The 15,969-nt window shown below is 40.9% G+C and overlaps 1 protein-coding gene across 2 annotated transcripts in view; it reads right to left on the minus strand.

The window, feature by feature from the left end:
* The window catches only part of DHX16 (DEAH-box helicase 16), an 83,181-nt gene that overhangs the window by 37,118 nt on the left and 30,094 nt on the right, over positions 1–15,969 (minus strand). For both annotated transcript variants that reach the window (XM_073598894.1, XM_073598893.1), the window contains exons 11-16: positions 15,687–15,897; positions 9,575–9,673; positions 6,259–6,411; positions 6,026–6,166; positions 3,361–3,523; positions 2,910–3,028 (exon numbers count right to left, since the gene is read on the minus strand). In XM_073598894.1, coding sequence (XP_073454995.1) covers positions 2,910–3,028; positions 3,361–3,523; positions 6,026–6,166; positions 6,259–6,411; positions 9,575–9,673; positions 15,687–15,897 — 886 coding nt within the window. The remainder of the gene's footprint in view (positions 1–2,909; positions 3,029–3,360; positions 3,524–6,025; positions 6,167–6,258; positions 6,412–9,574; positions 9,674–15,686; positions 15,898–15,969) is intronic.

A 15,969-nucleotide genomic window follows, 5' to 3' on the forward strand; every position in this document is an offset into this window, starting at 1 on the left:
CTGATGAACGATCAGTTGCAACACGAGGTGACGCCAGCGTGTCGCTCCGCCCTACGCGGCGTTTCATGATAGGTCACCTCGTCCAGAGGCACGGGCGGCGCGCTGCGTCACCTCCCTAAATACCTTGGAAACCCCACCAGACCTCGCTTTGGAGTTTAGCCACTCGTTGGACATGCGCATCAGCGCTGAACAGGCTTATAGTGCCTGAAGGCTACCTATAGCAGATCAAAGCTAAGATCAATGGTGAGCGATACAATAAAACAGATGCCCGACTTCAAAGGACATCCTCTCACTGGCCCAACCAAAAAAGGGGACACAGAGAGACATCGAAAAATGAATTAAAACTGTTAGGAATGCATCATGTTATCCAGCCTAGGCGGAAGCCAGCTGGTTGTTCTTGACGGTGTCACCGTAGCTGCAATATCATGCGCCACAAGGTGGTCAAGATTGGTATTACATTCAATTAAAAAAAGGAAAAAATAAAAATAAAAAACACAACAAAGAGAAGACAAAAAGGGGGGAAAAGGGGATTCCAACGGACTCAAACAAAAAAGGCAAAGTTGACCCATAATGCATTCTCAGGCCATAACAATCTCTAAAAACGTATCCTTGATGGAATATGCTAAAAATTAAAAGCAGATAAAATGGAGTCTAAAGGAACGTCCAGATAAGGGAAGCCCAAAATTGTAAGGCCTGGTTGAGGTCCCCAAAACCAAATGTACATTCTGAATGATGGAACACCCCTCTTATAAACCAACAATCCCTGTGGTCCCATTTTCAACAGCCGTAATGGCCACAGATGAATATTATATAAAAGCATTATGTAAAACATAAAAGAATATGGATAATTTCGACACAGTATGGAGTCCCCATCAAGAATTTTTGATGAAGGCGTTCACATCTGTGTCGACGTTCAAGCCGAAGGGGGTATACGTCCTGAGTCTGTATATCCAGGCAATCTCTTGTTTTGAGATTTCTCAAACTAACGAGCTACCCCACCAATGGGGTCTATATTTATCAATCCCTACAAAGTGTTTGATGGATCCCTATCGTGTGCTTGGTCGTAGTGCCTAGAGACTGGGTGTTTGTCATACCCTCTCCTCATGGTACCAATATGTTCATTTAATCGCACACGCATTGCCCTTTTGGTCCTCCCTACATACTGTAGCCCACACAGGCACTGTATGAGGTAGACCACACCTTCAGATGAGCATGTAATGAACGGTTCCACATCAAAGGTCTGTGAGGTGCTGGTTGATGTAAATGTACAGATCTTTTTCTCCTTGCACCTATTAAGAGAATTAACCTGACAATTCCTACACCTATAGTAGCCCGTGAGATTTTGAAAAAAACATCTGTTGTTTTTTGGGGGGTCTTGGACACTTGGAGCAATTCTACTAGCCAGGGAGGACGCCCCCTTAAAAATAATCCGAGGCCTATCCGGCAAAACCATGCCGAGTACCTGGTCACTAGTCAGCATGTGCCAATGTTTTTGAATCAATCTCTTGACGCTACGGTGTTGCACCGAGAAGGTAGTAATAAACGGTGCGACCCTTTCGTTGGGAAGCGTCCATGGCCCCTCAGTCTCACAATCTCCAGGAACCAGGGCCTTCTGGGCCAGGCTGGTGCCACCAGAATGACTGGAACCCCCCTCTCCGAATCCTGCGTAACAAATGTGGAAGGAGAGGGATCGGAGGGAAAGCATAGACCAGGGGGGTACTAGCTCCATGGAACTACCAGAGCATCTGCTCCGATTGCCAGAGAGATTTAAGAACCGTTTGTGGGACTAGAGACCTGGAGCTCAGAGAGCTCAAACAACCGTGCCATCCACCTTGCAGAAACTGGTAAAAAACTGAAGTTCTTCCTGTATGGGGGGGGGATTATATAGGGGATCACTTCCTGTCTAAAGACCTTTGGTCTACCAGTGTCCATTCACCCGGAGATGAAGTATTACACAGCAGGTAATGAATATTAGCCTAACTCTGTGTCCCATGATGTATGAAAAAGAAAACTCTGACAGGAAGAACATCCTCAATAAGTACAGTGAGATGTTTAGGATAGAGACAGCAACCACTGAAATAGCTCTCTTCTTCGCAAACTCTTTTTCCACCTGCGATTTTGAATTGGCTTGGTGGAGCTTGGTCACTGTTACAGCTACAAGTAAGGGTATTCCCCAGTGAGGTACTCATAAAGAAGTGTGTGGGAGATGGAGCATAAGAATGTCTGGAAGGAGTATGCGATAACACAACTGCAGGCACACAACTAGGAGTATGTGGTAACACAACTGCAGGGGGGGGGGGGGATACCCAGTTTTTAAAAGGCATCCAGCTCCCACATCTTCCCCCCCCCCCCCACCCGTGCCGCAGCACCGGAAGGAAGTTCACTTCTCCCTCCCTTTAATCTTCTGGGAGACGTCACAGGTCCCAGAAGATTGCCCGGCCATGCGCAGCACTGCTCACTTGTGCACAGAGCACATTCGGCTGTGAAGCCACAGCCGAGCGCCCACAGTTAGAATGCCGGCGCCGCGGAAAGGAGCGAGGCTTTGTGCGCCCGCATCGCTGGACTCTGGGACAGGTGAGTGTCTGTTTATAAAAGTCAGCAGCTACACTTTTAAATGGGTGGAACTCCGCTTTAAAGACTCACCCCCAAACTGCTAATTGGACAATGAAGGAGTTGCAGCACATATATTATATATATATTATATATATATATATATATATATATATATATATATATATATATATATATATATATATATACACACACACAATGACAGCACTGAGCAAAGGCCCTGATTGGCCAAGAATCAAGACTCTCTTTTTCCAAACAGGAAGCTAATATAAAGACAGACTTGGGCACAGAAATCTTTCCTATACATAAAACCCATAAACCCTTGTTTCCATTCTAACCTTAGTGAGCTCGCCCAGGTGGTTAAGGGCCCCCAAGGCATACAGCTGCTCCAGAGCCAGAACCAGAGTCTCATGAGGAGGAGGATCCATGAAGTCAAAGTGGATGAGATCATTGATACCTAGAGATGATACAGAATGATAGCTGCAAGAGATCAAATCAAAAGGAAAGGCTACACACAAAACAGTTGAGACACCACAGGTATAAATCTGGGGGCACATGTTACATCCTGTCCAATCTATGCAGGCAACATATGCTATAATCTCATTGTACAAACTAAGAACTGTGGGGGATGGGAGGGATGGCGACACTGGTAAGAAAGATATTAGAATTGTTATAGGTTACTTTAGGTTTCTAATCAGTCAAACATCAACCACCACTTTTCACCTTTATAGCGCTATTATACCTTTTCCACATGGCATTAGAACGTTACCACTCCTAGGCTCAGCTCACCTAAGCTCTTCAGCAACAACACCACATTCCCCAGGTTAGTCCTCTGAATTTCTGGCACTGTTGTATCTTCCATTTCATGTTTGTATGCCCAGGCTGTATACAGCCGGAAACATTTCCCTGCAGCCACACGACCAGCTCTTCCTGCTCTCTGATTGGCGGAAGCCTAAAAAAAAAAAAAGACCATACTTCTGTGTTTGGATTGAAGAACAAAATTTAAGTAACACTATGGGCAAATCACAAATTTCCTATATGATGCACTCTGTCAAAAGAGTTAAATGCAGTAGTTTGTTTTTCTGAGTCACCCTTAGAACATAGGGGTTGATTTACTAAAGCTGGAGAGTGCAAAATCTGGTGCAGCTCTGCATAGAAACCAATCAGCTTCCAGGTTTTTTTAATCAAAGCTTAATTGAACAATATAAAGCTATATACTGCTCAGGTGTAGATACTCACAAAAGATCACACAGGTGCGATCCCAGCTCACCACCGTGTAAGACCAAACAGATAGTGAAAAAGTGGGGGTAGGACTATCTATAGTTAACGCGTTTCACAAAGAAAACAAATTAGTGTGCACTGTGTGAAACGCGTAAACTGTACGTCAAGTCCCTGTCCCATCTTGGAGCAATAAAGGACATTTATTGGATGGTATCAGCAGTGTGCGGCTGATTTGGTCTTTTAATTGAACTTAGAAGTTGATTGGCTACCATGCACAGTTGCACCAAATTTTTCCAGTTTTAGTAAATCAAACCCATAGTCTTATTGCTGGTTGCTCCTGTCCGTTGAACCATTTTCTTTTTCCACTTCTTTAACAGGCCAGGCTGTCCAGTTGACAGTCATATGGATTGCTGCTGCTGTAAGTACATGAAAAAAAAAAAAAAAAAAAAGCTTGCTGCTGTAACTGCTGCAGTTAGGTATTAAGTTGTTAGTCTCTTATTTAGATACACACCAAGTTCTCGAGCGCTAAGAGCTGTCAGTCCAATGTGTAAGTATAAGACCCTAGTAAACGAGACAATAACCCAGTGCAGCTGCCTAACCACTGGAAAATGGAAGACTAGCAACAAAACACAAAAAAGCAGCGCTCCGTGGGTAAAGTCATAAGTCATGTAAAGTGACTTATGACACCTGCAGAGTGTCATCTCTGGCAGGTGCAGTTTTCCAACTTGCAGACCCACGGAGCTTGGTCTCCTGTGTGTTGCCATCGGGCTGTTTATCATCTCCTCTCCACCGGGCTGTCACCATTCCCCATGTGGTTCAGGTAGTTAATTTTTTACATCTTACCAGCAAGCAATCTGGATTATTCTACCTTCCTCCTACCCAATATTACTATGTGGTACCGTTTTGCTTTTTTAAAATAACATTTTAAACATTTCTTTACTTTGATGCTTTATGCTGTATGACTATTTGCTGCATTTGTTTTTACATCCCACAGTCCTATACAGAACTGTGTAGGGATTGTTCATCTGCTTAGTGCAATAAACTATTTTCCATCTATCTACCAGTTCAGATGTACTTTACATGACTTATGACTTTACCCACAGAGCGCTGCTTTTTTGTGTTTTGTCTCTTATTTAGAGGCCATTTAAAACTATATGTCCATCTACAACTATGCTGAACAAACAGAGTTGTCTCCCTATTAGAGGAAGTAACAAAATTAGGGATAATCTTTAGGTAGGATCAACAGGTAATACAAATATGTTACAAGGATAAACCCCAAAAAAGTTAATGCTAGTAACAGACCCCCCCCCCCCCCAACCACGCTTTAAAATAAAATAAAAAGTCTGAGCTTTATCCTTTTATTTTTTCCTTTTTTGATTTGCCTCTGCAGTCCCCTTCATTCCTGCCTAAGCGAGAATTACTTTTCATACTCCTCTGCGGCCTTTTCAAATATTCCAGGAGGCATTACTTCCCCCATTCATAGAATACAGGGAAGCAAACAGAGGTGGCTCCAGACCCTATCCATGCAAAGACAGAGAGCGTCTATTTACATATTGTTCTATATGTATGGAAGTGATGCCATTTGGAATATAGTATATCAGTATCTCAGGGGCCATTACTAAACTTCATTAATAGAACGATATGTAAACAGACACAGTACCAGATCTTTGTCTGCACATACATAAGATCTGACGTTGCGTCACTGGGAGAATCAGCTGTGAGAAGCAGGAACAGACAGCCAGCTCCCTGTGATGCAAAAAGAAAGATGGCAGCGTGGGCCAGGATTTTTAGGACAGTGGTACCAGAGAAGTGGAAAACACAGGTTATGTTGGACTTGTAAGTATATTATTATAGCATAACAAAGCACTAAAGGTAATTAGGGAAAGAAACAGAAATTTGTAATGGGGGAGGTAAAGTTTCTCTTTAAATACTGCTCATAGCAACCAATCAGGCTGCTTGGCTCTCTACTGCACACTGTGGCCCCCAAGGTCACAACAGGATACAGCAGAGACAGTCAATGCTAAAGATACACCAGTAAGCTTAACTCCTCATGACAATGAAAATTGCTGGTTTGGGCAGCGTGATGGCAAGTATTTTTTTTTTCCTTTGCCAGAAGCCATATTTTTTGCTTTTTAAGAACAGAGACGTCTCAATAGATGTTTCGTTAGCTATATGGTTTGATCTATGACAGCCACCTTTTTACAGCGGCTGTGAGAGAACTGCAATTTGTCACCTTAGAGCATGGAGTAACAATAAGGGACTCCATTCCTGAACGTGCATTGTAGCTTTTTTGCTTGCAAAATCCTGGATCGATGACATAAATGATCCCATCTATGGTCAGCGAGGTCTCTGCAATGTTGGTAGCTACGACGACCTTTGGGGAGGGGAAAAAATAAAAGTAAGTAAGAAGTTCACTTTCCTAGCAGTCTGTCCTCCATTTTGTTTCCCTTTTCTAATATACACTACCTTTCTGGCTCCAGGCGGGGTGGGATCGAAGATCTTGGCCTGCATGTCTGATGGTAAGTTGGCATATATTGGTAGAACAAGCATCTCTGCGATCTTTGAGCCAAGCCGGCGACACCGTTCCTGTAACATCTCAACACACGCCTCAATCTCTTCCTGACGAAAAACAGCAATAAAATACTTAGGTAAAAATCTAATGAGTTCTAATGAGTCTGCTGAATAACTGCTGACACAGCTAATTGTTTTCCCCCTAGTAGTTGGTGGAACCAGAAATGGATTACAGCTCATTCACACCAAGACCATGTTTTCTATATGCCTTTTTTGCACTGTACTGGTGCATTGCATAAAAATATCACATGCCTGCATTATTACACCGCGCACAAAACCACATCTCGAGCAGAGTGGCAGTGCCTTATGCAAGATTTGCTGGCTTTTATACAGTGTTTTATGGGCCAAATTTTGTGACAATAAAATAATTTTGCACCAACCAAGTTCAACTTTGCTTGTTCTTTTCTGGGGAGTGCCTATACAGGCTGCCATCCAGTACTTCATACACCCAGTAAGTAAACGCATATTGATCTCTATAAAGCATTAAAAGGTCTTACATGTTCATGAGTTTCCATCTATATCCCTTGGTAATGGCAGAGTCTTCTTTTTTATTAAACCAAAAACATGACACGTGGTAGATCATATCTTTTGTGTGTATTGTGTGGACTCATTTCTAGTGCTGCAATCTTCTATATATTAACTTAAAGTGGTTTTCCACCCACAATTTTTTTTTTTCTTTTTAAAAGTCAGCAGCTACAAACACTGTATTCTGGGACACACACAGGTCCCAGAAGACAGTGGGGAGGGGGGGCTCGCCGAACAAAAAGGATATGACGTCCTGCGCCACGGACCAGATGGATCGGAAGATCAGGCTATACATCATAAAAAGGTAAGATTGAATAAAAAAAAAAAAAATGTTAATATCCAAAAACGAAGGGTGGAGAGGTGGTCTTTCGTTTGAGACCGCCTCTCAAAAGTGGGTGGAACTCCGCTTTAAGGACTACATATATCAATTCTTTGTTACAAAAATGGACTATACTAGCATTTGCTATTAGGTGTTTTACTACAGAAAAATACCTGTTGATCCTGCCAGAAATCAAGTCACTTCCTGTGGTAAGCTGACAACACATTGCCTCTGCGACACTGAAATCCCAAGCAATCTTGTCAACCCTGCCCGGGTTCTCCCCTGCAGGGCTACTGTTCACCTCAGGAGAGACCTGGGCAGGGCACATAAAGCACTGCTTAGGATTTTAGTGCAGCAGAGGCAGCATTCTCTGCTCACTACAGGAAGTAAGGAGACCACTGGTTTATGAATAGATAAACAGGTATTTTTATGTAGCATTTTAAGGAGAAAACATATGGAAAATGTGAAAATACTGCAAAGATTTACGGCATCCTTTTTTATTTTTGCCTAGGCCCATTTTCACTAAAAACTATGACAGTTACATAAAATGACAAAATAACTGGAGCACCCACAGAAAGTCCACACAAACATGGGGAGAAAAAAACTCCATAACCCCATTAGACCGTTAATTTTCTTGAAGGTTTTCTTTCTTAGCTACCTTAAAAAAAAAAAAAAAAAAAAAAAAAAAAAAAAAAAAAGCTGTCTTGCCTTAATTTTTTTCTTTAATAATCAATTTTTTATCCAATCCATTTGCTCATTTTCTTCTTTTTTAGATTTATATATTATATACCGACCTTTTAACCTTTCTAGTCTTTTTTTTTTTTTTTTTTTATCCATGCGTATCATATACATGTAATTATTATTATAATACAGGAGTTCTATAGTGCCAACAGTTTGCGCAGCGCTTTACAACATCGGGGAAGACAGTACAATTACAATACAATTCAATACAGGAGGGATCAGAGGGCCCTGCTCATTAGAGCTGCTTACAATCTAGAATCTACTCTGACCCAGTATAAATGCATTTATATATATTTTCTGTTTTAGCGATAGACCTATACAACAAAGGCTGATTGCACGTTCTTTAGGTTTAGGTTTGTATACTAGCCCTGAAGAAGGGGGGCAATTCCCATGAAATGCATTGGCTCATTTTGTACAGTCATTTTCAATAAACGATTGTTATCCTCTCATCAAATGTGGCATTACTCTGGACACCGAGTGCTCCTTTATCCCCATTCAAATATCAAAATATAAAAGTAATATTAGCATATAAAAGGAAGCAAATCACTAGAGCCTTCTATGTCAGGAGCAAAAAAGGTAAAGAATAGGAGAAACCGACTGGATTGCCAAATCTTAAAACAAACATGGTTCAATACATAAAGCAAAACTACACTCTGCTATATTTATCTACCAACCTCTAGGAATGAAAACTCATCGCCATCACCAAATTCTTCACTCTTATTATCAATTCAGTGTCTTTGACCATCTTGATTGGCAAGCCCAGAACGAAATAACTTCTCAATGTAAATTCAGAAGAAGCATTGCTGGAAGGCAAGACACTTGCAGAAGAAAAATACAGAAGTCTCTTCTGCAACAAAAGCCTGCCTGCCAGCACTGTTAAAGTGATATTAAAGGCAGACTTTATAAACTTTATGTATATTTTATTTTAATAACAAACATGTTATACTTAACTGCTCTGTGCAATGGTTTTGCACAGAGTAGCCTTAACCTGCCTTTTCTCAGGTCCCCCACCGGCGCTCCTGGTCCCTCCCTCCTGCAGAGTTCCCCCACAGCAAGCAACTTGATATGGGGGGCACCGAGCAGCTGCTCTGTGTGTCCATTCACACATGGAACGTGGCTCGGCCACGCCCCCGCTCTCTCCTCACTGGCTGCGATTAGCGGGAACGTTGTCTCAATGTTGTCTCAGCCAATAAGGAAGAGACCCAGGAGAGCTGCTGCTCTCCTGCACATCGCTGGATCGAGATGGGGGGCTGCTGCACACGCAAGGTTTTGAAGGTTTAGAATGCATGAAGGTAAAAAAACCTTGAGCCTTTACACCCATTTTAAATTTTAAAACTATAGTTCCACTATAACGTAATCAATACTGTGACCTAAAATAAGTAGGACGATTAGGAATTTTGACTTTCCTGATCTGTGTACTTTGGGTCAGAGAATTTGATAATACTGAAGATGGAGAGTCAGCATCAAAGCTAGCCATTTCTGAATAAGATCATTGGCAGCTCTTGAATTTTTATTTTTTTTAAGGAAATGGTTACTTCCATTAGAAACACCTTTATGGCTTTAAGTCAGCATAATAGTTATACCAGCTGTAACACTCACCACAGTGAAGAATATATATGTACCTACCTGCCCTGTCAAGAACACCAATATGTCTCCAAATGGCTGCGTAACATGAATCTGTAGAACGGACACAACACACGCCTCTAGGTAATCAGCTTCTGGGGCCTGCAGGATAGAGTTATTTGTGAAAATCAGCATCTTTAGCACTGTTCTGACACTTCTACAAATTGCCAAAACCTGAAACCAGTACATACAGTTCTGTGCAAGTCTTAGGCAGATGTGAAAAAAATTCTGCAAAATAAGAATGCTTTCAGAAATAGAAGTGTTAGTTTATTTTTAGCAATTGACAAAATGGAAAGTAATTGAACAGAAGAGAAATCCAAATCAAAATTTGATGTGACCACCCTTTGCCTTCAAAACAGCATCAATTCTTCTAGGTTCACCTGCACACAGTTTTTGAGGGAACACGGCAGGTAGGTTGTTCCAAACATCTTGGAGAACTAACCACAGATCTTCTGTGGATGTAGTCTGCCTCAAATCCTCCTTCTCTTCATGTAATTCCAGACAGACTCCATATTGAGATCAAGACTCTGTGGGGCCAAACCATCTCTTCCAGGATTCCTTGTTCTTCTTTACACTGAAGATATTTTTTAACCTCTTGCTGACCGCCCACGGGGCAGAATGGGCGTAGTTGTACGGCGGCCACTTCAAGAGGTATAGGGCACGCACCTCACTAAGACGACGATGCGTGTGACCAGCGGCCGCAATGTCCGCCGGGCACCCGCGATCACTTCTGACAGAGCCAGAATGGGAATGTGTATATGTAAACACACACATCCCCATTCTGGCAGGGGAGAGGAGACAGCTTGTGTGTTCCTAGTATATAGGAACAACGATCGGTCTCCTCCCCCAGGTAGTCCCATCCCCCTAAAGTTAGAACACACTGAGGCAACACATTTAACCCCTTCCCCGCCAATGACATTTATACAGTAATCAGTGGCTATTGTTAGCTCTGATCGCTGTATAAATGTCAATGGTCCCAAAAAAAGTGTCAAAAGTGTCCGATCTTTCCGCCGCAATGTTGCAGTCCCAATGAAAAAAAAAAAATCACAGATCGCCGCCATTACTAGTACAAAAAAAATAATAATAAAAATGTCATAAATCTATCCCCTTTTTTTTTTTTTTTTTTTTAAATCAGAAAATATTTTTTTTTTCTTTTCTTTTTTTTTTTTTTTAAATAAAACAGAAAATATAGCAGTAGTTGAAAAATTATTCCCAAGACGGCATTCAAAACTTCCATGAATATTAACAAATGACTTCTTACAGGCCACATACATAAACCACAATTAAAGCATGTTCAAAAGCCTAAGACTAATGTCACTGCTGTCATTTTATAAGCAATCGAAATACACATAGTGTGGCTTAAGCAATAACAGTCCTATATTCTAAAGTAGAAGGCATGTGAATTATCCCTGTCCTATTAGTAATCTATCCAGCACCAACTCCAAATCCCCTATTTTCCAAATCCCCTACAACTTTTGCGCAAACCAATCAAGATACGCATATTGCGATTTTTTTACCAAACATATGTAGAAGAATATATATTGGCCTAAATTGAGGAAGAATTTAGTTTTGTTTTGTTTTTTTCATTTGGAATATTTATTATAGCAAAAAGTAAAAAATATTGGGTTATTTTCAAAATTGTCGGTCTTTTTTTGTTTATAGCACAAAAAAAAAAAAAAAACACAAGTGATCAAATTCCACCAAAAGAAATCTCTACTTATTTTGTTTGGGTACAGCATCGCATGACCGCGCAATTGTCAGTTAAAGCGACGCAGTGCCGTATCGCAAAAAATGGCCTTGGCTGTATATTTGGGATCATTGTTCTGCTGCAGAATAATTTTAGGGTCAATCACACACCTCCGTGATGGTATGGCATGATGGATAAGTATCTTCCTGTATTTCTCAGCATTGAGGACACCATTGATCCTGACCAAATTGCCAACTCCATTTGCAGAAATGCAGCCCCAAACTTGCAAGGAACCTCCACCATGCTTCACTGTTGCCTGCAGATACTCATTATTGTACCGTTTTCCAGCCCTTCACAAACAAGCTGCCTCTTGCTACAGGTAAATATTTCACAGTTTTACTCATTAGCTAAGAGCAACTGCTGCCATTTTTCTAAACCCCCAGTTCCTATGTTTTTGTGCATAGCCTTGTTTCCTTGTCCTATGCATGAAAATATAAGAACTGAGGTGCAGAAAAATGGCAGCAGGTGCTCTGTACTGATGAGTCAAAATTTGATGTTTGGAACAACCTACCTGCAAAGTTCCTTCAAAAACTGTGTGCAGGTGTACCTAGAAGAATTGATGCTGTTTGAAGGCAAAGCCAAATATTGATTTTGATTCCTCTTCTGTTCTATTTTGTTAATTGATAAAAAAAAACTATAGCATTCTTCATTTACAGCTTTTTTTTCACACCTGCCTAAAATCAGAATACGCATGAAAGATGCAACCTGCCTTAGGATACTACACATAGCTTTCGCATATTGATTGCTTTTTTGTTGTCTGTTCCCGTTATTTCAACATTTAGGGCTTTCTTATAACCCAAACATGCAAAAAAAAATCCAATCATGCAATTTGATCATAACCAGGGAATATTAACTGAATACTAAATGGTCTGTCCTACCAGGGAATATGCTTCTTAAAGTACACTAAAGCAGCCTATATATTTTTAGTGACCCATTAACAAAGCTCATTAAAATGACACACGTTATTAAATATAATAAATAAAATAATTTTTCCCTCATTTTACAACTACAATTGCTTGCTCTCACCCCCCTCTCCGAGCCTGTGCCACTGGATTCAGATAGTGCTGCTGGGAGGAGTCTTGCAGAGACAGCATGTCATTCCCCTCCACTATACTAGCGTCTGTCTTGCACAGGGAACTACAGTTCCCATGATTCAATGGGCAGTGGACAGAGGCACAGGCGGGACATGGGAAAGAGTGGGCGGAGCCTTGGCATGTCTTCTAAGTTGATTGGCATGCTAGGGCTTTCTAAGCAAAGGAAACAACACCCCCTAATGACGTCACTCCGCCGCGCTGTAGTCTCCTCAATAACGGCATAATGCAAAAGGGGACAACGGAGACATTTGGAAAACTAGGAAGATCTGTTGTCTCCACAATAAAAGCAAGCCGACAGGCTGGAGGGGGAGCAAGTAAATTTCTCTATACATTTGCATGACAAAGACAGACATATTGTACATTCTACTTTGTTTTATCACATATTGTTTTTTTGGTTTTTGACCGTTCTACTTTAAGCTTGAAAAAAAAAGGAGCCAGGTGTCGTCACTTCCAGTCGCGGCCAAGACCGGAAGTTCCTTACTAAGCCGTACCGTGCATTTTGGACTGTAAGTTACTACTTGTTTTTTTTTAATAAATTGGATTGAATTACTGCACTATGGAGCCCCTCTTCTTTATTGCATGTTGTTACTGCATTGGACAAGACTGAAATTCCCCCTGGGACCGGTATTGCTATGGATATCTGTGGGAGTCAATTGATCGCCTAGGATCCAGTGTATATCCATACAAAGGCCCGATTTGACCTGTAGTGGTCTTTCTATGAGGTGAGAGGCTGGGGCAAATGAGTGGCGCACCTCGGATGGTGATATCAGTTGGATGAATTGGATTCCTTTTGGTTGTTTTCTGCACATGCACTTTCTCTTCTATGAACTGTCACTTGGAGATTTTTTGTACTGGACTTTAACATTGCACTACTAGCACTTTGGAGCATTTTTTGCACTATTTTTATTCTTGCACCGTATTCGACATTATTGCAATGGGAACTTATTATACTGTTATATATGTTGAAGATTGGTTGCACTATATTTCATTATTCAGTCTTTGCACTTTATTATTCAGCTGTAGCACGGCCACAGAAGTGCTATTCATATTGCATTATTTGATCATACTTTTATTATTCATATATTTATCCTTTTGAGTTAGCACCACATACCTCTTTATTCATCTAATTTAAGCTTTCTGTTCAGAAAGTACATTTAGGCTTGCTAAGGGTTAATGAGGAAAGCTGCATGGCCTGATATCATTCAATTATTTAAAGAAATGTGCCTATGAATTGGCAGATGTCTTTATGGAAATCTTTAATGCTTCCTTAGAGCAGAAGGTAGTGCCTTCTTGCCTGAGAACATCAGTAATTGTACCAGTTAAGGACTATCATCCAGTGGCTCTGACAACCATTATAATGAAATGCTTTTGAAAGTTAATTATAAATCACATTAAAAAGTGTATTCCATCAGAGTTGGATATCTACCAATTTGCCTAGAGAGCCAATCAATCCGTAGAAGATGCTATTGAATTAGCCTTACATTCTATACTGAAACATTTGGAAGGTTCATATGCATTTTATTGATTTCAGTTCAACATTTAATACAATCTTGCCAATTAAACTTGTCAAATTAAATTTGCTGGGGTTAAGCCCAACACTTTGTAACTTGATTTCGGATTTCTTGGCTGATAGGCAGCAGAGGATAAAAGTTGGCAGTTGCTACTCATCGACTCTATCCCTTAGAACAGTAGTGCCACAGGGATGTGTGCTAAGCACTTTTTTGTTTACTTGATATACTTATTATTGCGGCTCCCACTTTAATGTGAACTCTGTTCTAAAATTTGCAGATGACACCACGTTAATAGGGAGAATAAAAGATGGCAACAAGGCCATAGTGGGGTGGTGCAGAGACAATAATTTAGAGCTAAGTATGGATAAGACAAAGGAAATAATTGTAGATTTTAGAAGAAGAGAGACTAGCTATGTACTAGTTGTGATTGATGGGCGCGGAGGTCGAGAGGGTACAGGAGTTCTGTTTTCTGGGAACAACAATTAGGTGAGCATCTGTCGTGGACAGGGCACATATCCCCACCTGGTGGGCAAGGCTCAGAGATGTACTTCTTGTGGAAGCTGTGGTGGGCAGGCTTTGCCAAGCGTGTCCTCAGCTTCTATAAGGCAGTCATTGAGAGTGTGCTGACTTATCACATCTCTCTGTGGTAAGAGATGTGCACGGTCCATGACAGAAATGCCAATTTTTTTAAATTCCAGATAGTGTGAAGGGGATAGAACCTCTTATGTTTTGATTGTTTGGACAGAGATGCCAATACTACAGGACCTTTACAGCTCGTCGCGTTAAGGCAGTCTGTTCACAGCAGTCAAGAGCTACAGGTGCTTTTACTGCTATTAAAACACTGCACTGGAGTGCCATTACCAATGAATGGCACCACAATAAATAACTATGTGTACCGACGCTCATTACAGTTCAGCCTTGTACACACAATCAGTTTATTCACCGATGTGAATAAAATGTTTTAATTAAACAGTCTCTATTTTTATGCCCGCATTCTCCTACATAAATATTTGGGATGATCATTTTGAACTGTGGGCAAATGCAGTTTATTTACATAAATAGATTGTGATTTATTCAGAATCCCCAACATATTCACATTAAAACATGAATGTGTTGGGGATTTTATATAAAGTATAAAAGCACAATCTAAGGTATATACAAATATACTTTTGGTGCCCGTGTCTCTGCTTGGTCCTCTCTATTTGTTATGGTGACAACTGTCAAACTGTACAGTTGTCACCAGAACTGGAAGAGAAGGAAATTCTTCCAATAGATACACCCTTTCCAGTGGTAAATGTCTAAGTGGAAAGTTTGCCTCACATTAGAAAGACTGAAAGATTTCTTCTTTATTTCTGTGGTGTACTTTGGCAAGAAATCTCCCCAACATAAAAAACAAAAAAAAAACTCACAAATTAACAGTAATCCTAAAAATGTCTTGCTCTGTTTTGGTTAAGCCCCCGTTCACAATAGTGCGGCTTTGAAATCGGGCTACAACAGAAGTCTATGCAAGTCGCAATGAAATCGTCAAAAAGTAGTACAGGAACCTTTTTCAAAGTAGCTGTGACATGAGTGGCAGTAATTTGAACAGTTCTATTGCAGACAATGGGGTGCAACTTGTCACACGATTTGGAACTGTCAAATTGCATGACAATTTGCACCGGTGTGAAAAGGGGCTTAGATATTCTCTCAGAAGGGAATCTCTAACTCTTCTTCTCAGTCACTGTCCTCATGTAGCATTTGCCCTTATCGTCGAAGCTGCCTACCTTGGTGTAATAGATATCCACAGGGTACCGACGTCCAGGAATTCGGAAAACCGGTGCATCGTCAAAGAATGAAGAAAAGCGCTCTGTGTTCAGAGTGGCACTGGAGACTAGGACCTTGAGATCTGGTCGAAAACGGGCAATGTCCTTAATGAGGCCAAACAACACGTCTGTATGCAAAGTCCGCTCATGGGCTTCATCTATAATTACTACACTGAAAGAAAAAAAAATAAGCCATATAAAATTGACTTGGATTACAAGAAAATTTTCCTGAAAAAAAAAAAAT

Source organism: Aquarana catesbeiana, linkage group LG09 (genome assembly GCF_042186555.1).
Source record: "Aquarana catesbeiana isolate 2022-GZ linkage group LG09, ASM4218655v1, whole genome shotgun sequence".
NCBI lineage: Eukaryota > Metazoa > Chordata > Amphibia > Anura > Ranidae > Aquarana > Aquarana catesbeiana.